The sequence below is a fragment of the Podarcis vaucheri genome, assembly GCF_965113315.1.
Source record: "Podarcis vaucheri genome assembly, chromosome: 11".
In the NCBI taxonomy this organism is placed as follows: Eukaryota; Metazoa; Chordata; class Lepidosauria; order Squamata; family Lacertidae; genus Podarcis; species Podarcis vaucheri.
The window spans coordinates 62,647,204-62,670,678 of record NC_138749.1 but is presented as its reverse complement, the minus strand read 5'-3'; the positions used below and the strand labels follow the sequence as shown (position 1 = coordinate 62,670,678).

The following is a 23,475-nucleotide window of genomic DNA, read 5'->3' as shown; positions in this document are numbered from 1 at the left end:
GAGAAGACTGAGGCAAAGAAGGCATTGAGTAGTTCAGCCCTTTCTGTGTCCCCTGTTTGCATTTCACCATCTTCTCCTCTGAGTGACCCCATTGTTTCTTTGTTCTTCCTTTTGCTATCTGGAGGGCTGCAGGTTCCCTGCTGTACAGTGATGGTGCTATTACAATAAGAGCAAATACTGGTAGTTTATGGACTTCTGTTTTTATCACTATTGACTGCAGCTGAATCCTGAGAATTGACATGACCTGGGATAGCACTCCTGCCAACAGACCAGGTCCATAGCTTGGTGGCACTCCTTGCTTTCAAATTTCAGTGGTGCCCTGTGTGACGCCAAAATTAGGCAACCCCTGCCTCTTGTCTTCTGTCCCAACTCATTGTTGTGCCACCTCCTGTGGTGCCCTCTGGGCCCAGTGCAGGAAAACCAGTTGTGCTCTCCTAAATCTGCCTCTACTTCTTGATTCAAGTGTCTTAGTGGCAAGAACTACCTTTGCCTGCCTCCTGCTGGTTCACCAGCTACAGTTGTTCCTGGACTGGGGCAGCTTCACCTCAGTTACTCAAGCAGTAATAACCTCCTGTTTAGATTACTGCAACATATCGTATGTGGAGCTACCCTTGAAGACTGTCCAGAAGCTGCAGAATACTGACGCTTGGCTGGTATCTGGAGTGGAGAGAGGAGATCATATTACTCTGATCATCACATCTCTGCAATGGTTGTCTGTGAACTACTGGACCCAATTCAAAGTATTGGTCCTATTGTGCCCCTAATGACTTTGAGCCCAGGTAGCCGAAGGAACACCTTCTCCAGTATTGCCCCACTTTCAGCAATACTGTTAGGATGAAAGGGGCAGCATGCCAACAACCTTAGCCAGCCTCTCCCTGCCAGCCTTCTTGCAGCCAGTCGGTGGGCGGCTCTGCCTGTCCTTGGCTGTGCTTCCAACTGCCTGCCCAATGGGCACCAACCACCAGTGCCCACCTAACTACTAAGATCAACCAGAGATGCCCTTCTTGTTGCCCCAACATTAGCTTTGCTAGCCGGGTGGCAACACAAGGCGCAGCACAGGTGGAAGGAGCCTCCAGATTGCAACCTCTCTTCGGCCTGACATTGCTCTCCCCCTGCAATGGCCACTTTGAGGCACAAGGTAAAAACTGCTCCATTTGTCCAGCAGGCACTTACGATTTAATGCACAGCTGGCGGAATCTATTGTTGCTGTTTTATTTCGGGTGTTGTTGTTTAATGCGTCGTTCTAACGGTATTTCCGTGTTCGCTACGGTCCGCCACGATAGAAGTAAGAGGAAATGCTGCCTCCTTGGAGGCGCTCAGTCGGTAAGTGCGCGCAGGATTGCCGCCCCGCTTCGGCGCAAGGCGGCCACGCGCGGGGTTCCCGGCGGCGCTAGGTAGCTGGGCGGGAGCGGCGGCGCGCCTGGAGGGTTCCGCGGCCAGGAGCGCGCGCAAGGCTGCTCTCTGGGCTCCTGGGCGGGGAGGGGCTGTCAGGCCCGGCGAGGGGGAAGCTGGTGGCGGAGGGAGGCGCCTCCGAGCCAGAAGCGAGAGCCAGAGGCGAGGTGCAGCGGGGAGCCGGGCGCCTCGCCCTCCTGGCTCTGGGCTGGCAGAGTCTCCTGAGGATGCGCGCCACTCGCGGCCGGCTGACTTCGGGGAGGGCTTGCTCCCTTTGCCGCGCAACTCGGGCTCTCCTCGCGGGGAGGCTCGCGCTTCCGCCTCCGCACAGAAAGGAAACGAATCGGACTTCAACGTGCGCCTTCTCCTCCCTCCCGCCGCTGCGCTCCTCCAGGCGCCGCCAGGGAATGAGCCCCGCGGAAGAAGGTGGGCGCGCCGCGGGTTGCGCTCGGCGGGCGCGGGAGGTGCGATCCTCAGCTCTTTTGCATCTGCTTGCTTGCTGCACCCGAGCTTCACGTGTTCGGGGGGGAGGGATCTGATTCAGGCATTCAGTTCTAAAAAGCTCTTCCACACGTTCATGATTATCAGTGGAAAGGTTATACAGGTAAGACAAGCTTCGCTTCTGTCTTTGGGCTCGAAGCGGGCGGAGGGGAAGCCGCTTTCATGGAGGAATTCCTGCTGAAAAGAAAAGGGAACTGGGTGCAAATGGTGTGCTCGGAAATGGCTGTGAGGCTTTGATAAGCGTTAACTCCCTGCCAGTATCTCTTCGAACTAGAGTCGTTATCAGCCGGCAAGTGGCTCCTTTGAAAGAGAAAAGTTTCCAAAATGGATTTCTGGTTTAACAGCAGGATGTCTTCCCCCCTCCCAAATATTGTAATTGTTTTGCTTGAGTTCATATATGGGTTGTTTGATGTTCCTGCCGGCATAATTTCAGTTCAGGCCCTACATTGCTGATCAACAAGGCAGTCAGCTTTAGCAACTCACAGTGCAACCCTAGCCAATTAAGTCCTGTTGAATTCAGTGGGACCTGCACTCAGGTATGGAGGGTTAGGATTGCTGCCTAACAGGTTTATTATAACATCAACTTTCATGGACTAGAGGCCACTTTGTGAGATGCATGATGTATGTATTATCTGAAGTCAGCAAGAATATATATGCACATGGCTGTAGGTCTACCATCCTCATATTGTGAGGTCTGATGAAATCACAGTGTAAAAAAGGAAAACTGACAATTAACATTAAAATTTAAATATATGTAAAATAAGACCAGTGAGCATTCACACAGCAGTACTGATACCTTTACCTTGGTCAGCTAATTAACATGTTAGTGAGAACTATTCACACCACAGGTGATACCATAATTTTGTCCTTCAGTGCTGGAAAATCTCTCTTTTGAGGTTATTTGCATGAAAAACAGCCTCTTAAAACCAGTGTCCTGGGAGGTTGAAATGTTTCCCCTCAGGCCTCTGAATATGGTTCTAAGCCATGGGTAGGCAAACTAAGGCCTGGGGGCCGGATCTGGCCCAATCACCTTCTAAATCCAGCCCACAGTCGGTCCAGGAATCAGTGTGTTTTTACATGAGAAGAATGTGTGCTTTTATTTAAAATGCATCTCTGGGTTATTTGTGGGGCATAGGAATTCATTCTTCCCCCCCCAGTGGCGTAGCGTGGGGGGTGCAGGGGGGGCCGGCCACACTGGGCACAACATCTGGGGGTTAGGGTTAGGGGGCGCAAATCCACGGGTTAGGGGGCGCAAATTACTTGCCTTGCCCCGGGTGCTGACAACCCACGCTACGCCACTGCTCCCCCCCCCCACAAAAAATATAGTCCGGCCCCCCCCCCAAGGTCTGAGGGACAGTGGACCGGCCCCCTGCTGAAAACGTTTGGTGACCCCTGATCTAAGCCTATGCCAGGTTTGGATTTGTTTTCTTCTTTGCCTGGCATCTGCTTTGTTTGCCCTGTGTAGAATGCTGTAGGGCAGGGGAGGGCAATCTTGGGCCCAGGGACCAAATATACTCCACCCACCAAGCCTCTCTGTCTAGTCCTCTGGACTTCCTCCAGCCCCTGCCTCCTCAGACCTCACGCTTCACTGGCCCTGCTGCTGTGTGACCTTTTCAAGGACTCTTTCTGAGCTGGAATGTCACCTTGAACTGTGATGTTATCTGGATGAAACCTGGAGAGATAATGTGGGGTTTTTTGGGGGTGTGTACGCACATGTAGAAACTTTCCACCTGCACATGCCTGGAATATAGCCTCCTGTACAAAAGGTAGAGTTGCATCACTTGCTCCGCACACTTCATGGGACTCCCCGCTGGCATGTAGAATAAAATGGGGAGGGGGGCTAAATTTAGAGCAGTGTAATCAGCATTGGTCAGATAGCCATGATGTTTTTGTTTTAAATTAGCCAGAAGGATTTGGGACTGTGGATACACTAACCCATTATTTAGAACAATCTCCGCTCAATATGTAACTGGTAAAACAAAGGGAGGTACAATTCTACACCATAAACGATGCCCTTTCCCTTATGACTGATGATCTGGCAGCTTTCATTAGGGCTGATTACTTAATTTAAATGCAAATATGATTGAAAGTAATTTAAGTTGCATGAGTGTAGTTAAAAGCAATCCAGCAGGTCCTGAAGCATGTTGAATATGTGTTCGTTCTTTTTTAAAACATACCTTCACACAGGTGTTTCAGGAGGAGTTGTTATAAAAATGCAGCTGCAGCTGCTGAATGATTCTGTTTGATCTGTAATGCAACACTCTTGGACAAAGAGGTTGGCACATTTCCAGCCTATTAAAAATACTGCGCAAACTTTCAGAGTACAAAAGTGGTGGATTAGAAAAGTAGCTAAGCCTGCATTCTTGCACCTACCAGTTCATGGGCAGGTGCCACCATTCTGATTAAAGTAGGATCTGTGTGCAGAATTATAGTCAAGCATTTTTTTAAAAAAATCTTTGTTCTCTGTTTAAGTTTTCTTGATACTTTCTTGAGGACTGACGACTTCACTACCTTGTGGGAAAGCTGGGTGCTAACTTGAAATGTGCGTGTGTATAAGCAAACATGCTTTAAAAATTATTTATTTACTTGTACTGTTTCCTTACTTCCCATCAACTGAAGCCCCCAGTCTTAAATAGCATCCCTGGTGCTTAAGGGCAGCAGATACCTAGCTATTCCCCATTGACTATCTGTGGCTGTTTATGATGAGCAGTCATGAGCAGGCAATTCAGGATTGATCTGGCCTCAGGCCTCCTTTTCTAGGGTGTTCTGAAAAGGGTATCTGTTTAAAAGAAAGAGGAGGGGTTGGTGGCTTTTAAACAGGGGTGTGAGTGGCCCATTTGGAATCTGTGCTGTTCCAAACAGGTCTTCTAAATAAGGCTGGAGGTAACAGATTTCAGGCTCGCCAAGAACATAGAAGCTGTTGTGCTGAGGCACAAAGGCCTTTTCTGTTTTGGGTAGCTCTTGGCTGGTTTATCCTTTCTGCTAAAATTCACTTATTCTCTTCTCTTCCTTTTTAATTTGTAAGAAGTAATTATCCTGCCATCGCGGGATGGTCAGGGTAAGCTTGGGTTTCTTTTCAGGAACTTTAATAAGGTGGTGTCAGTGGAAGCCTTGATTGTCATCTCATTCATGCTACACAGCCACCATCTGTTTCAGTGGAGCTCCTGTCAGGGTGTTAAGCCAGCCCCATAGGCAAGAAGGGAGACTGAACAGCGATAGGGCTTAATGGAAGTCCCCCACAGGGAAGAATTCTATGAATACAAATATTGTGCAAAATCACAAAGGGATGATCAGTAACAGTGCTGCATAGTTTATGATTGCTGTCTGGTCCCACCCAGTTTTTCACAATGAACAAATACCCTTCTGAAACACTGCCTTTTAAAGGCTGTTTTATTATATGACTGTTCTCTGCTGTATTCATAAACTTCAAGTCTGTATAATCTTATTTGTCTCAAGCAAGAGCAATGTTTGCAAGAGTTCCCTGGAGCTTCTCCCCATTGCAAGAACTTTTCTTTGGCACTTCCAGTCACATTCTTTTTAGAACAATGGTGTGGTATCTTGCAGAAGCTATTCTTCTTTACATGATCCTGACTGGCCCAGGCCAAACGGGAATGAGCAACTAGTAGCCATCATTCTTTGGAAATTATCTCTTTTAGTTTGTGGAAGAATGAATACTAATAATAACCAGGACATCTTTTAGTTGTGGAAAGTTCGTAAGCAAATGCTCACCAGCTTGAAGGAACAGTGCATAATCTTCCCTTCTTAATTCATTTTGGAATTCTAAGAGGCAAAAAGATCCTACAGAACTCCTTGCCATAGTATTAATTATGACAAAATGTTATCTGTGTAGATTTCTATTACTACGGCCGTATCCCAGGCACCATCATGGCCTTGATCTGTCCCTGTGTGCAATGGTGGGTCTTGGGGTCTTAAATTTCAGCGGTGCCCTGTACAGCACCAAAATTCAGCGCCCCTCCACCTGTCACACTCCATTCTAAATCATAATTGTGGCATCCCTGGTGGTGGCGCCAAGGCTCTGCATCCAGTATGACTGATCCAGTTGCACTCCCCTAACTCTGCCTCTCCTGCCTGGATGCCGTCAGTGATGTCTTTCCACCATTTTATGGGTGCCCTGCCTCCCAGCTGAGAAGGACCCCTATAATTTCCCTCACCCTTATAGATTCTATATACAAATATTGTTAAGTATACTAACAGAAGATGGCACAGGAAATGATCCCATAATGCTGTGAGTAACCATTAAATCACACTTGCAGTGCATGCTATGCTGTGTAAGGTCATAATCAGTGCAGTCTAACAATGCTATTATGTATAAGTCATTATTCTGTCAGTAAAACCTACCTTTGTATTTCCTCCCTTTTTTACCATATAGTAACAGGATTTTAGTTTTCTCTTGCAATCCGCAATATTTCAAGAATTGCCAGTTTGATGGCAGATCATGTGCTTTGCATGCAGAAGATTACAGGTTCAGTCTTCAGGAATGACTGAGAAAGACCCTGTCTGAAACCCTAGAGAGCTGCTTTCAGTGTAGACAATACTAAATTAGATATAAGGAAGTTTCCTGCTAGTTTGTTACTAGCTATATTGAAGCACATTAAAAGCATGACCTGGGAATAATATTGCTCAAATATTGGCTCAGCCATAAACAAAACTGAGGAGTCAAGGGCAAGTCACTGTTAAGTCAAGCTACTACAGGTGGTGATCATTTTGCACAGGGGTTCTGCTCCTGGCCCCTACACACGCCAGCAGAACATATATAAGTGTGCCACCCTTACCCACCCCGTTCTGTTCTGCCCCTTTCCAGGTCCAAAAGGACCCGCATGTTGGCAGTCTCGCATCAACTGGATGTACCTAAAATTGTTGCTGCCTGTATAAGCCCTTGGCCATGTGCAATATGAGGATGCCAGAGTAGCCTGCATGGCTACTCTAGGGATTGCACTCTGCACTGATAGTGCAATCCTAGTCGTGTCTATTCACAAATAAGTTCTGCTATATCAAAGAGTGAGGCTAGGATTGTAGCCTAAAGAATTTAACTCTCTTTCAGTCACTGCTAGCTCTTCAGTCTTTAAGAATTCAGAGACTTATCTCTTGAGTCCCTCTTTCTGTTTCATGTTGAAAGTGTGCTATCAGCAGCACTTAATGAAAACACTGACCAGCATTATTCACTGTCTTTCCATTTCTAATACCTTTTGCATGCAGTCTTTTAGGCAGCTGCTTATATGTTTTATAGTAGCACTGTCTAATCCACATTTCACTTCAGCAGCAACAACAACTTGTACCGGGTCTACCTTAAAAGTAAAACAAAATTAATTGCATTTCCTTAATTAGCTGGAACCAATTCCTTACCAAGAATGCCTCTGCTGTCTGTAATAATACCGTATTTTTCGCTCTATAACACGCACCCGACCATAACACGCACATAGTTTTTAGAGGAGGAAAATCTGTAGGCATGCCACCCGTAGGTATTCCCTCCATAACACGCACAGACATTTCCCCTTACTTTCTAGGAGGAAAAAAGTGAGTGCTATGGTGCAAAAAATACGGTAATTTGTTAAACCATGTTGATTTGTGGCAATTTCCTTTTTCTTCCACAAGGTGTACTCTCAAACTGGTTTGTTCTAATTTTCCTGGACATAAAATTATGTGAGTGCATATTTCATCCTCAAGTTTAATGGTGGGCACTATAGTTGTTTTTTAATAGGCTGCCAAGGTAGCATCAGTTCTCAAATATGATAACTAGCTGTTTTAAGAGCTACTCATCTTTCTCTTCCGTGATATGTGCATAAATGACATTGGAATGTGTAAGTATCTTTTGTCATGTTTCCAGGTGCAGGGGTTGGACTAGATGACCCTAGGGGTCCCTTCCAACTCTACAGTTCTATGATTCTATGTATGTTTTCCTCTGTCTTTACTACAACCTGGTTATTCTTTCTTTCCTTTTCTGGTCAGTGTCATTTTTCTCCTTGTTCATAAAAGAAAACAACATGTTTTGCACTTCTTTTCACCCTTGGTCTTTTCTCCTTGAATTCAGAAAGGGAATATTTTGATCTATTCCTCTTTTTTGGAGACTACAATATACCCATCCACCTACACACAGAGACTAGAATTCTGGTCTTGGGATCCACTTTCTGCTCTGGCATGCTTCTCCTACTCACCTGAGGGGTGGGAGATCCTGAGTTTGCTGTTGCTGGCTGGATGATTTCCCTTCCCCTGCCTGCATAGAGAATTTACATGTACTGTATAGACTTTCTTCTCACATGCAGATTGCATATTTTTGACGTTGTTCCGACCTCATATACTTCCCAGTTTCTGGTCATTAGGAATAATTTCTTTCAGGACCTTCCAGACTCATGATCCAGTTTCCTTTTATTCCTTTCTGCTTCCGTCACTGTCTTTATCTTTTCCTGGCAACTCTTGATTCTGTTTCTTCAAGTTTTGACTCATTTTCTTCTCCTTTCATCTTGTTACTTGTGGCTCATCTGGCTTTCTGGGAAACTGACTTTCTGGGAAACTATCTCCAAACTGTTGCAACTATTACTTAGGACACCATATAACAAGAATGACCGGGAGGAAAGCTGGACTTTGCATATTGAAAGCTGCAGGTCTAGAATTTCACCTCAGCCAGCACTCCAATGGCACTTCTTGGGGGGGAAGTGGGTGAAGCTTTTGGTGGTGAAGTAAGAACTTTGTAAGTTCTGACAACGAGTTTGATCACATCAGTCCAGCTCGTGTTTTGTTCCTTTCACAATATATACCTGTTTGAATGCTTTCCATGCTTTCCCAAGCAATCCCAGTCCCATTTTTAAAAAACTTTGTTTTATGTCTTAGTATTCATTGTCACCCAGTGCACTTTGTGCTTTAACAGGGATTTTTAATTCACCCTCTTTCTTTTTAAGGTAAAGCAGCCACTGGCCCCCAGTATGGTGTTGATTAAAATCAGAACACTTGCCACCGATTTCCTCCCCCAAATTCCCCTGACTGCTTCTGAAAGTACCATTTGGGGGCTGCATTTCCTTCAAATGGGGCACTGGGCACCTTTGATAATGGAAAGGCTCCTTTAGAGTTTAGCTCATATTTATTTCATCTTTTTAAAAACCTAATTTTACTAAATAGGAAACAACACCCCCAAACACTTCTACAAAGACAACTAATGATTAAAGTACTATAATGTCATTTTCTGAGTTTAAGATTAAATTTAGTTGGTCATAGGGCTAATCTGAGAAAAGCCTTCTAAAATGCAATAAGAACATAAGGTTTAAGGAATCCATATTTAAGTTGCTTAAATGATCCTATTATGCAAGAGTAAAGACAAATCCCTTTTCTTATAACTTCAGCTCTGCGTTTTTTGTAAACTATGCAAATTATATGGTCAGTAACACAGGATGGTTCCTATAATTCAGGGTTGGAAATATATATAGTCCAGGTGTTGTTGAACTGCAACGCCCACTACCTCTGACTATTGGCTATGTTGATTGCAGCTGAATTAATTCCAGGTGACTTCATTCTGATTCCTGATTAAACTAGCCGGTATCTCTGAGGTGTGGTTTACACATAGGCAGGGAATAATGTTAGAAGTATGGTTTTTGTTTTCAACAATCTTCTTCTTTTTGGCACCCCTTATCTGTCCCTCTTTAAAAAGATGTGGAGGAGGGAGAATAGTTCCACCGTGAAGGTCCCACTGATTCATTTCCCAGAGTGAATCCTACACAGGAACACAATGCAAGAGAAGGCAAGAACGAACAGTCTTGTGTTTAATGTGGTCATCTAATCAGGGGTCACTCATTAACAGCCCAGAAATTCAGAGAATAAAGAATGACCAGTGATAAAGACCACAGATTTAAGACTGTAACTGAAGCAAATCAATCAGTTGTATGGTGCTTCATTCAAAGTACATAATTTCTTTATATGGAAGATAATGTTAGTCTGAACTTTGCTCTATATCACTACATTTTGATTCGAAGTAAGATAGCAATATAGTACTTATAAGATTGCTGTTGTAATTGCATTGACAAAGCCATCAATCATCCAAACAGAAGATTTGGCCTCTTTCTAAGTTCCTCTACCCATCTGATTCTCAAACAGCACTTCTAATTTCCACAGCATATCCTAATTTCTAAGTTTTCTAGCAGACTTTGTATTATGCAATGAAGTTTATGGTTACCCAGCCAGAGGGAAGAGCACATGAATAGGAGTTTGATAGACAGCAGTATGGAAAGAGGGAGGGAGGGAGCGATAGTGAGGGGAGGATTGATCAAGAACTGGACAAGAAGGATTTTACATCAATTGCATCACCTATGTGAGTAGGACAACGTAGGATGTAGACTATAGGTATCCATAGTCTACTAGGAGGAAATGTAGTGGTTCTCCTGGGCCAATCTCTGAATATTCTTCTGTATGCGGATGACGCCGCACTTCTTGCCAGATCCCCTATTGGACTGAGGAGAATGTTGCAAGCTCTACATCAGTGTTTCCCAACCGGTGTTCCGCGGCACACTACTGTGCCGTGAGACACTGGCTGGTGTGCCGTGGGAGGGAGGCGGGCGAGTCGGGCGGTGAGAGGCGGCGACGGCGAGGATCCGCGTCGAGCCAGGGGCGGCTCCGCGGTGGTGGTGCCGAGCGGCGGGGCAGCGCGTGCAAAAGGGAGGAGCGCGAGACAGCGGAGGAGGAGGAGGGCGGCATGTCCGGGCAGCAGCAGCAACAACAGCAGCAGCAACTCCCGGCGACGGCTCCTCAAGCCCTGCCGCCGCCCCCTCCTCCGCCTGCTATCGCCGCCACCACCACAACAGCCGCCGCCGCCTCAGTTGCCGCCGTCCCTCAGTCCCTCGCTCTGCTGCCTCCTCCCACCCCCAAAGCTTGGAGGTTCCCCGGCAAGGGGGAGGGAAAAAACTTTCACTTTCGTGCATCCCTCCCGGCGTGACGCTGCGCGCTGACGTCACGGGGCGGGGCTTTAATGGTGGTGTGCCGCGAGATTTTTTTTCAGTAAACAGGTGTGCCGTTGCCCAAAAAAGTTTGGGAAACACTGCTCTACATGAATACTGTGATCAGCATGAGCTCCAACCCAACTATGCTAAGACCAAGATCATGGTCTTCTCTGCCCGACCGAGACTCCATCGATGGTTGATGAACGGGATCCCCTTAGAGCAGGTTAACTGCTTTAAATATCTGGGACAAGTAATACGGTCAAATAGGTCTTTTCTGGCCCATAGAGACTATATAACAACTAACGCATCTAAAGCAGCCATCCAGATTAGATCCTTATATGCCAAGAATCAGGCTCAATCAGTGAAGATAGCTTTGAGACTCTTTCAAATGAAAGTCCTCCCCCTTCTTTTGGTGGGCATCTCTTTAGGCTCCCGTAGGGACTTTTTGAAACTGGATTCTATCCAAACGCGATTCCTTAGAGCCATCCTTAGGATTCCCCCCTCGGTAGCGGGTGCGGTTATGAGATTAGAGGTCGGCTGGCAAGCTCTACGGCATGTGGCCTTGAAGACGAAGCTCTGGCTATGGCTCAAGCCTTGTTTTAAACCAGTGGGTATTGCCCCCTTGATATTGAGGGACGATTTCCAATCATCGTGGGAAAGGGAGGTCACTAACGAGGTTCAATCCTGCGGATTGTCTCACCTTTACTTTGAGTCTATGACGTACAATCAAGCTAGAGCTGTGATCTCCCGGAGACTGAGTGACATTGCCAGACAAGAAGACATAGCCCAGGTAAAACCAGGGATGTTCCTAGGGGACCAGATTTATCGGACCATACCAGCCCCCTACCTTGCAGAAATTCACTATGTGGAATACCGTAGACTTCTTACAGCGGCTAGATTAAATGTCCTTGACTCTGCGATATTGTGGGGAAGGTACAGGGGAGTACCATACGCCCAGAGAACCTGTCATTGTGCCATGGGTGTGGTTGAGTCCACCGAACACATTCTTTTGACTTGCCCTTCTTATGCAGAGCTTAGACATAATTTTATAGACCCACTCCTATGTCAATCTAGCTTCCTATCCGGAGAAAACCAGGTTTTACACTTGCTGAATAAAACGTCACTAGAGCTATACCTTCCTTGGTGGCCAAATTTCTTTTTTTAGCTTTTAAGCATCGCAAGATTATAATTGACTGTATTGATATGGGGCTATCTGTTTAGCCCATTTTAGTGTTGGCTAAGTTCTAAAATTTTCCTGGAGCTTTTAACTGTGTATTGACAAATGTACTTTTTTTCTGACAGACGGTCGAATAAAAGGTTGATGATGATGGTTCTCCTGCTTTTCTATCATTTCTTTATTAAGGCCATTTCCTTCAAAACCTTTCAACAGTGCTTAAAATTCCACATCCATTGTGTTGCTGCTGTTCTTCTCTTTGGCATTTTACTAGGCTGATGACATGATTAGACCAAAGGCCTATCTAGATCAATATTCTGTGTGACCAACTTAGCATTATGCCTGAACTTGTCTTTGTGGTTTGTTTCCCGCAGACAAACCACAGATGGAAACAGCCCATGGTTTGTCCAGAGTGAGACAGATCACGAGCCCCAGGTTGAAGAGAGCACAGCCCTGGGTAGTGGAGCAGCAGCACCAGGAGCAGAGAAGTCATGCTGTAGCTTCAGTCTTCACTCACAGAACCTGTACTTTCGCTCAGTCATGCTAAGCCGAACTAAAAATCTTGATGCTGGATTTGTTATTGCTGAACTCTTTTGCATCTTTTAACATGAAAAATCAAGATCCACTATGTGTTAAAGAGTAGCCACTTCTTTTTAAAAATGTAAAACCCATTGTCCACTCCAACAGTGGCGAAGCATTATTGTCAGTAGGCAGACATACACATACACACCCAATGTTTTCTCCCTTAGTCATACTTAAAATGCAAGCTCAGATTTAAATGCCTTTCAGGTCCAGCATGTTGCAGGCTTAGTATATATCTTACTATGCCATGTGAGTTGGAGTTTGCTGTTGAACCCAAACTGAATGAAAGATTTGACAATGTCCAAGGCTGCTGGGTTTTTTGTATAGTGGACCAAACAAGTTTGTGGCAGCAACACAACATTTAGGGAGTGCTTAAGCACACAACACAATCCTTTTAAAAGTCTTTGGAAACCCCATTTTTATCCTGCATAGCCCTGTGACTTGCAGAATCATGGTCATTCAGCTTTTTCCCACCTGCAGCTGCTGCTGCTGCTGCTGCTTCTGCTGCTTCTTCTTCTACTTCTTCTTCTTCTTCTTCTTCTTCTTCTTCTTCATCTTCATCTTCATCTTCATCTTCATCTTCCTCATCTTCTTCATTTCTATACAACTCTTCATCCAAGGATCACAGGAAGTACAATATAACCCAAAAATACATACCACAGTAGCAAAAGCAATAACCCTCCTCATACACAGTTTAAAAGCCCCTAGATTTTTTAATCAGCCAAAGGCTTGAGAGAAGAGGAATGTTTTTTCCTGGCACCTAAAGACATGCACCAAAAGTGCCAGGGGAGCCTCCTAATCATCATGTGTTCTGTTGGTCTTTCCCTGGTTGCCTGCTTGCTACCACTGATGTGAGGAAACCCCAGCCAAGGTCCATTGCACAGCCGAGTCCTTTACTCACTAGCAATGATGAGTGACATCTGGGAACTCTCTAAAAGCAAAGTTTTATTTCTTGCCCAAGCAGGAAAGGTTACAGCAAGCAACCAGGAAAGTGATCAGAGGGTGGAACCTCAGCCTCTGTTTACACTCTCCTTTTATAGTCATATATAGGCAAGACGCCCTGTGATATGGACTTACTGCTAGAAACCACAGATGCCATTTTCCTGTTCATAGAATGTCATGCCTTTGCATGCTTCTATAATTTTCCTTTATATCTTTTCCTGTTCTTTGTCATTTTTCTGTTCCTCTCTTAAGCTTGCATTTCAGCATGATTACTGAAATCCAAGTGGGAACTGTTTGGCTCAAGATGGCATTAGTCGTACTTCAGTTATAACACCATGTTCATGAGGTAAGCTCTGAAACTGGGCCTGAAAGCTCAGCAGAAGCCACAGAAGAGCACGTGACTTACAGTTCTGCTCTTGAGGATTCTCTAGTTATGTGTGAAGCAGAATGCACACCCTGTTCTTGACTTAGGAGATCCAAAATTTCAAAGAGAGCATGTCACTTGCCACAGGCAAAATCTGTGAACACTACTTTGTAAGCAGATCAGTCTAATAGAGTTTCCAATTTTCTTCTTACTTACAATGTTTTATCCTGTGACTCAAATCTTTTGCTAGGTGTTTCCTTGCCTTCTTGAAACATCAGACCACCTGCTATTTCACATGCTGCTGTAAAAATCACATTCCCCCTCCCCATGAAGTATTCTTCTATGAGCAGACACTCATTTTATTTCTTATAGGATGTACGCTGGGGTCCTTACTCCTGTCTGTGCCTTGACATTGCTGGGAGATTACAAGGAAGGCCAAATTAGATTGGCGTCTCTGTGTTTCATCTTTGTCATCAGAATTAAACCCAAAGTATGCAGAATGTGGTAGTGAAGTCAGTATAAATTAGCAGGGTGAGAGGGGGCATGAATATAGCCAGGTTGCTTTTTATGTGCTGTAGCAACAGTTGAGTCTTTCATCAATCTCTCTTTACCTTGCTAGCAGGGAGTTGAACAGTGTGGACTTCATGGCACTAACTCCAGCCAAGACCGTTAACCAGGACTTTGTTCATCATTTACAGGTCTCTGCCTGGAAAATTGACACAGTGGTCTCTTCAGGATGTTGGCTGGGGCGAAACAAAGGTGAACCCTGATTGCTGTTCAGGAAGAAAGGAGGAGGAAGGAAGGGGCAGTGGGGTGTAAAAAGAGGTCAAACTTCAACATGTTAGTCAGTTTCTGTAATTTAACCTTATACTTCCCAAGTCTGAAAGTTGTACCATAATTCACTGCTTAATTGTCACCACCACATAATTGCCACACTCTGTTTTTTCGGTCCAAAAATTGGTTGAGTGGCATGGTAAATTCCTTTCCTCCCCCAGCTGCCACCCCGCTCCCCTCGTTCCTCGCCGTCTCAGCCATAAGCTCCCAGGCCGTCCCTGGCCTTGTGGCAAACGGCCAGGAACTGCTGCAGGACTGCTCTGCCTTGTCTGAAGAGCAGCACAAGAACGATGAGGGTTCTGCATTGGCGTCCCGGGATACGCCACCCAAGAAGGGGATGCAGCCGGTGAGCAACCACCTCCAACACCTGTCCACGACCCCTTCGTCTGCCTCTGCTCCCAGCAGAACCTTCAGGCACCTCTAGGTGCATATCAATCATCTCCCAGAGGCCAGGCAGCAGGTTGGGGTGGGAAACAAAGGACCCCTCACATGAAAGCGAGGAGGGGGGGAGGTTGGATCTGAAGCTGTGGAGTGGAGGATTCTTTACGGGGTTTCTGAATAAGCCCTCCCCCAGTCTCCAAATCAGCTGCCACGAAAGGGGCAGTGAACGTGAGTGAGAGGGCAGGTGTGGGTTCAGAGACCAGAAGCTGCTCACTGCCACCACCTCTGTGGTCTGGGATGAAGATGGCAAGGGTGGAGGAGCAATAATCTGAACAGCCAGACAGCCCCCCTGGGGCAGCAGCTACCAGAGGTCTGGCATGGAACATGGAGCAGGCGGGGGCCTCATATAATCGTCGCACCCCCTTTTTTGCATCACAAATTTAGTGTAAAATCTGTGGTGATTATGTGGTGAAATACTGTATTTTTGCCTTTCCTTCTCAGAACTCAGGGAAGCTTCTGCCAGGTTCTTCCATTCGCACTCTGGCCACATTTGTTTAGCTTCAGAAATGTGACTTCATGGGCTGCTTTCGGATCTTCTGGTCCTAGATGTGCATGGAATATATGTTACCATAGATAAATGAGTTGGTGGTAAAATGAATGATACCTAATTATCTGTGCTGATTGTTTATTTGCTATAAACTTCTGCTGGAACTTGATGAAAAGTGATCTTTTTCTCAGACTGATTCAATAAGAATATAATTAGAGGTTCCAAAGAAAGTAAACTTTTGTTTAAAGTACCGTAACATTAATGTTTAGCCAAGCACCCATCTTTTAAATTAAAGGCTTTCAGAAAACTTTCATTATCTCTCTTTCTTTGTAGCTTTTCAGTTTAAATCACTGTTAATTCTGTGGTGTCAAATGTAATGCTAGGATACTTTTAAAAAACCCAATAATTACAGATTGAAGACATGCACTGTCAGCTGCTTAGTCCCTTAAAATCAGAAGACTTCAGCCTGTCTCTAAAGATCCTAGTATTTTATTTCCATGAGAAATCTCAGATTTATGTTTAATTAGACAAAAGGACTTGGTCTTCTGTGCCAGCTTACATCCATCATTGACCTACTACTTTTACTCATGGGAGTTATCTATTTGCTTGATTCAGTCTTAACATGTGATCATGCAGCTTATTGACTTTTGGCCACAACAACTGTTGCAGTTGGATATGAAAGGAAACATATCAAAGGAAAGGTTGAAAACTATACCAGTTAAATAATTCTATGTTAGTTTCTCTTCACTGCTTCTATCCAGTATAAACTACTGCAGCTACTTTGTGTCTAGGGTTGCAGTCCTTTGGCTTGTAACCAGTGCTAGTCCTACTCAGAGTAGACCCATTGAAATGAATGAACCTAAGTAAGTTAAGTTCATTAATTTCAACAGGTCTGTTCCAGGACCAGCATTAGATCCATCCCAGTGCAGGACCAGCCCATCCATGAGGCTGGGTGGGGCAGCGGATCTGGCCTCTGAGGAGCATTTTGCCTCCTCCCCTGCGACCCCTCACCATCTGCTCCTCTCTGGCCTCCTTTCACTCAACTGCCCCCCCCCCCGCAGTCGCCTCAGGTGATGACTAAGGGAAGGGGGCTGCTGAGGGCGGCATTCTTTCTTTTGCCTCTAGCAGCAAAATGACCTGGCTCAGTCTTGATCCTGTGTAGGCTTACTAGAGAGCAAAATCGACTGAACAGAATTAGGATTCTGAGTAACTATTGTCAGGTTGCATGGCTTTCTGTAGTTTTGCGCCTTCACTGGTTTCTCTTTTCTTACCTCCCCCTCCCACATCACCACATGTGTTGTATTTTAAAATACCTCTCAGAGTTCCCCACCCCCATCACTTTAGTTGCATCCTGTGCTCAGACGTCTGTTCCTCTTGATATCAGGTTTGCTTCCTCTTTGCCTTTATTTAAGCAGCTTCTTAATCTTCTCTTTTCTACTGTCCTTAATTCATGTGATATTTTCTGGGTCAGAGGTATAATAATGGTTAGAGTGTCTGACTAGGACAAAGAAGAGTCAAGTTCAGCTCCCCCTTCAACCGTAAAGCGAAGCAACCTTGAGCCACTCACTACCTGTTTGCCTTGCTCTGTACACAAACTTGATATGCTTCCTTGAGTGGCTTGGAGGAAAAGCAGAACAGAAATGTAATAATAAACTTATCAAATCAGTTGTTGTTCCTTTTTACTTACTTACCTTCCTCTTTTCCTGTCTGTAATTTTTAGATTGTAAACTTGCAGTAGGAGCCCGAAGGTTGTTCAGCCATTGATAATTAGAATGATTTTGTAACTAAAATGTTTATGATTTTAGCAGATATAAAACAGAACAGATGATGTAGCATACCTTAAGTTTTTCCTATAAATTAATTAGGACTATGAGATGACAAACGTTCCTGAGAGGTCCCAGCATAATGTGTAAAGTGGCCATATATATATATAGAGAGAGACAACAACCTAGGCCAAAGATAGCTAACACGATTCCCTTCAGTTGTTTTGGACTACAACCCCCATTATCCCTGTGTATTGGCTATGATGGCTGGGGCTGATTGGATTTGCAGCTCATAGTATCTGGACAGCTCCAAGTTGGCTACCCTTAACCCTAGACTAGCCCTGGACTGGGCATGCCAATGGCACAACAGAACTACTAGTGAATAAGCATTGCACCTTTAACATTCCACAGATTATCTGTGACACAGATAAAAAATGCAGAATTTAATTTTTCATTAGAATTTATGTGTGCTTTCACTATTCTAGGAACTTCTGAGAAATGCAGACAGAAGACTCTGAAGCTGGATCCTGATCATGCGTATGAAGAAAGTCTCTTAGATGCATGAGAGGTTGCAAACACACTCTGAAATGCTGAGAAGGAAACTTCGTCACTGTCATAACCTACGCTTCAAGTTTCTACTGGTGTTGATTTTTACAGCAGGCACCTTGTCCCTTATCAAAATCCATCAGAAGCCAAGCTACATACATCATGGGCGTCTGGAGCTAACTGATGAATACCCAAATAGTAACATCAACTGCTCCAAGATACTGCAGGGAGATCCAGAGGAAATTCAGAAAGTGAAGTTGGAGCTCTTAACTGTTTCTTTTAAAAAGAGCCTGAAACTAACTCCAAATGATTACATCAACATGACAACAGACTGCAACTCCTTTATTAAGAGGCGAAAGTATATTATGCAGCCTCTGAGCAAAGAAGAAGCTGAGTTTCCCATAGCATATTCAATAGTAATTTATCACAAAATTAACATGTTTGATAGACTTCTGAGATCGATTTACGCACCACAAAACTATTACTGCATTCATGTTGATAAGAAGTCCCCTGAGTCTTTCTTGGCTGCAGTGAAGGGGATTGCTTCATGTTTTGACAATGTCTTTGTGGCCAGCCAGTTGGAGAGTGTAGTATATGCTTCGTGGAGTAGAGTGCAAGCAGACCTCAACTGCATGAAGGATCTCTACAGGAGGAGCGCAAGCTGGAAATACCTGATCAATCTTTGTGGTATGGATTTTCCTATTAAGACTAACCAAGAAATAGTAGAGAAACTAAAAGCTCTCAAGGGTGAAAATAGTTTGGAAACCGAGAAAATGCCTTCAAACAAGGAGACACGATGGAAGAAGCATTATGAAGTTGTTGATGGCAAAGTGAAGAATATGGGAGTAGACAAACAACGGCCACCTCTTAATACACCCATTTTCTCTGGCAGTGCTTACTTTGTTGTTAGTCGGAGGTTTGTTGAATATGTCCTAGAGAACAACAAAATCCTTACTTTTATAGAATGGGCCAAAGATACTTACAGTCCTGATGAATACTTGTGGGCTACTATTCAGCGAATTCCTGAGGTTCCAGGTGCAGTCTCTGCCAGCGAGAAATATGATGTCTCTGACATGAATGCTCTTGCCAGGTTTGTTAAGTGGCATTACTTTGAGGGGGATGTGTCCCGGGGTGCTCCGTACCCACCTTGTAATGGAATTCACATCCGCTCTGTGTGTGTCTTTGGAGTGGGAGACTTGAACGGGATGCTACGAAAACACCACTTCTTTGCCAACAAGTTTGACACCGACTATGACCCCTTTGCAGTTCACTGCTTGGAGGAGTATTTAAGAGACAAAGCACTGTATCAGCACAGCCATTAAAGTGCAACCATCTGCATGGTACAAACCCTTTCCCTCTGATAAGGATGTCAAAAATATTAGAGATTAAGTGTGCGGTGCACCTCTTCCCTCTCTTCCACCCGCCTTGCTGGTCTTTTTTAACAAGCCTTGTAGGATGTTTACTAGCTGATTATGTTGTTCTACATACTTTGTCTTGGTTTTCTGCTGTTCCCAAAGGATTCCCATCATATGCATTCTGTTGTAATAGACAACAACAGAACATTTGGTATGGTCATTGGAAACAAAGAGCTCAGGTTTTCAACACTAGCACTTCATAACAGTTAAACTGGACTAAAGCTTCCCCTGCCTTTAAGAATCTTATTAGAGATCTAAACAGTGTTCTCAATTTTTTGGTGCAGCTACAAAGGGCATCCCCCCCCCCCCAATTAATTATGAAGCAATGGCAATTAGAAGGAAGGGAGGGAGGGAGGGGCCAGGAGTGAGCAGGCCTCATAGGATAGAACATGGGTTGTCTAGCAGGACTATACTTACAAATACAAAGAAAATTGAGAAATTCCAAAGCCACAACTTCTGCAGAGTTCACATTTACAGTTTGCGCAAGTATCTCTAGAGCCAAATAATTAAATCCTGCTTTTGTTGAAAATCCATGAAACTTTTTAAAACTCTGCCAACAGCTTTGTATTAGCATACTTCATAGAAACCACAATATGTATTTTTATGCATAAATTTTAATAGTCGGCTGTATTCTTAACACATTTTGTAGTTGTTCAAAAGTGATGCAGCAAAAGCCTACTGGCTAAAATATTCTCAGGGAAATATTAATGTGCCTTGTGTTCGTATAAATGCTTCATTGTATACAATATCTTCTGTTTGTTGCTTGATACACTCTTGGAATATTTCTTGCAAGTGATATTGTAACTTAATTATATTAGTCCTGACTTTCTGAACACTTTAAATATAAATTAAAACAGTTTTCTTCAATGGCATGAGTGTGAAATGCAAAACATGACATTCAGAATTGTTGCTGGTGTAACCTATTTTCTATTTTCTTTCCTTTTTTCAAAAACCTCTGCGAGGTCAGCGAGGCAGATGTTGGCATGGTATGATTTACATAGGCTCACTTCTCATATTTGGTGTGAGAATCTTAGGCAGGGTTTGATGCCCTTGTCTTCCCCAGTATGGATTGCATTTCCTACAGCCTGAAGCCCTTCTCAGAACTAATACCATTCTAAAGCCTCTGGGAATCTTTTCCTAGGCCTTTGGGGAGTTGCTTTGAAGATGTGCATGTGATTCAGAGGGGACTTAAATGCCCTACTGAAGATTCAGGTGTTGCCAAGTGTTCTTGCTCCATAACACTTGATCTGTACTATGTATAATTCTGTAACAGTAATATTTCGGCACTGCTCTTTTATATCCACTATGGTATAAAAAAATCAGCAATCTTCTATGGAAGAAAGCCAGTTATAGTTTAGAATGGGATCTAGAAAACTACCAGCATTCCTATTATATATAACATAGCTCGCTTTCTCAAAGAGGAGGTATGGTCACATTTTGCTGACTCTCACCCCCAGTTGAGTGGCCAGGATGCCAGGCTGTTTGCAGAAGCAATCTTAGGCACAGGCGTCTGGTTGCTTTGCGGATTCTTGCTCTGCCTTCCTCTTTAGAGCATACGAACTGTGCTCATTATGAACTGGTTACAAATAACCTGCATTTGCATCTGTTTCCCCCAGTGCCTTTTGCTCAGTTGCCATTTTTAAGGAGTTTTGCTGCAGACCAGCCAGCAGTTCCCATTGCCAACCATTCAGCCATGTGAGCAGGGGCTGATAGAAGCTGTAGTCCAAAGTGCCTGGAGGGCCTAGGTTTGGAAATGCTGCTGCAGACCATAACATCTCTACAACCACCTCACTACCATTTTCTTGCTCTTTCTGCCTGTGAATGAACTTCAGACCTAATATTTTGGGTGTATGAGCTCCTAAAACTGATACTGACCCCTCCGCCTCTGGATACTGACTTCACAGTACACTTGGTTGTTAATTTAAGTTGTTTGGGTTGAAATGTCTTGCTTATCTTGTTCCTAAGAAGCTACCTACTCCAAATATGTGCCATACATATGTACACAGGACCACATTATCTTGAATTGTGGCTCTGGTGCAAGTCATCCTATGTATCTGAACTGGTGTCCTTTATAATGTTACTCAACTTCTTTTGAAGGGCAATGTGTTCGTAAACACATTTAACAGTGCAATAAAGGAAGGGGAAATGTGTAGGAATTTATTTTGATGCTATATGTAACCTTATAGTTGAAAGTCTTAGGATGATTATAAATGAAGTTTCTATTTTATTAGTGATTACATTTAAATGGCTCCTCTGCTATAGACTATGGGAACAAATAATATCTAGAATCTTACTTATATACACACAGCTCTTGTTATATAGTTGGTATATATTTTCGAATGCATGCCATTTCTGGCATCAATAGGACATTTGCAATGTTGAGTACTTAGCGCAGCATTAGCAGAGAAAGAAGGGTAGTGTTGCAACAGCCAGGCAAAACTTTAAAATGCAACTTGGCAGGGGACCAAGTTGTTTGCAATGCAATCCTATGCTTGCTTGCTTAGAAGTGTGTCTCACTCTGGACCAGCTAACCCCCCCCCCCGTAAGGTGCGGTAACTGCCTTAGGCGGCAGGGTCCCTAGGGGCAGCAGATTGCAATGTTGATAGTTCTTTAACTCCCTTGTTCCTGATGTTGATCTTCACTCACCTTGTCTTTCCTGATGGGGAGTAGGCTCCCATTTTGGGGTTTGCCTCAGGTCTTGGGCTGGCCCTGCTCTTGCTATTTTCAGTGGGGTTGAGGGCTGTATTCCCTTGGGGACAGCATTTGTTAGGGGTCATATGTTGCTAGTAGGTGGAGCTAGAGCAAAAACTGGGCAGGGTTTGCAACACTGCATAGCACTTGTCCTGTACCACCCACTCTCTGTGTACCAACCATCATTCTCACAGCACACATGAGAACAAGAGCTTTATTGAAAACCATGAAACTTTAACTTCAGGGTCATAAGGAGATCTCTGCCGCATCTTGCACAGTTTTAAGTAAAACTTCAGTTAATCACTGCTTGAAAGCAGTGGCGTAGCGTGGGGGGTGCCAGGGGTGCCGGCCGCACCGGGCGCAACATCTGGGGGGGGTGCGCTCGCTGCCTCCGGAGTCGCCGAAGAGCCTCGGGCGCAGGCTGTAGCGGAGCCGCATGTCTCGCGGAACCGATGAGCTGTGCGCGCGTCCGGGCTGAAGGCGCCCGGCAGGCAGCGGCTCTCAGCGCTCGCCGCGGAGGACGCGCCAGGCAGCCTCTCCTCACAGCCCCGCCTCCGCCGGTGCTGCTGCAGCTGCTGGGCTGTTGCATTTTCCTCGCCTCTCTGCCCCCCTCCTCCTCCAGGCAAGCGGCGTCGTTTGGGCGGCAGCGCCAGCGGCAACTCGCAGGTTAGGGGTTAGGGGGGGCGCAAATTACTTGCCTTGCCCCGGGTTAGGGGGCGCAAATTACTTGCGTTGCCCCGGGTGCTGACAACTCACGCTACGCCGCTGCTTGAAAGCGAAGGCTACATCACCAGCCCAGCTGTATGTTTCACTTGCTGAAAATGGAACTTACAAATGGGAAGAAAGGTTATCTTTAAAACTGGTGATTGTTTCCTTGGACCTGGTAAGCATACTGTGGTTTTGCCACTGAGAATAAAAACTAAAGGCAATTGACACTGGTGCTCTGCAACTAAACCTGTACCAGTATATCTTTTCCATATGGATCTTCTGCAATACCAAAGGAAGTTGAGCATGTTATTTTTAAGCCATTTTGACTGTGATGTCCAGCTATGATAAATTAGATTCTAGATTCCTACGTTGTGAGAGAAAATACCAAAAATGGCTTCTCTTATCTGAGTGTTAGTACTGTATTTAAAATAAATATAATATCCCCAACATGATGCTAATTGCTAATTCAAATAATTAAGTATCTCATTATATTAGTCAGCTATTTCAGCCTAGAGTCTGTTAGGCAGCAGTGAGACTATGAATCTTAATTGGGGTTCTATACTTTGGGAAGTGTATCCAAGTTATACGGAACATGTGTGTAATTCTGCAACTTGCATCTGCCACACTCATCAAGATTCTGCAGTGGTTTTAAAGCTAACAAACAGGGTGGTGGAATTTTTTTTAAGAGTGGTTGGT

At 44.6% G+C, this 23,475-nt stretch overlaps 1 protein-coding gene across 14 annotated transcripts; it reads left to right on the top strand.

The window, feature by feature from the left end:
• The first annotated feature begins 1,114 nt into the window (after positions 1–1,114).
• Positions 1,115–21,530, top strand: GCNT1 (glucosaminyl (N-acetyl) transferase 1). 14 transcript variants are annotated; one of them, XM_082241626.1, is made up of 4 exons: positions 1,522–1,818; positions 7,507–7,554; positions 14,593–14,653; positions 17,905–21,530. In XM_082241626.1, exon 4 carries the CDS (start codon positions 17,977–17,979, stop codon positions 19,285–19,287), a length of 1,311 nt encoding a protein of 436 aa, XP_082097752.1. In that variant the 5' UTR covers positions 1,522–1,818; positions 7,507–7,554; positions 14,593–14,653; positions 17,905–17,976; the 3' UTR covers positions 19,288–21,530. The 14 variants fall into 14 exon arrangements, 13 of the variants coding, with proteins under 13 accessions (XP_082097759.1, XP_082097749.1, XP_082097752.1 ...); XM_082241629.1 differs by having other exon boundaries at positions 14,593–14,734; XM_082241628.1 differs by lacking the exon at positions 1,522–1,818 and adding an exon at positions 1,825–1,996.
• The last annotated feature ends 1,945 nt before the right edge of the window (positions 21,531–23,475 follow it).

Coding starts and splice junctions, on each gene's coding strand:
- GCNT1 (XM_082241633.1), top strand. CDS start 17,977: ATGCATGAGAGGTTGCAAACACACTCTGAAATGCTGAGAAGGAAACTT.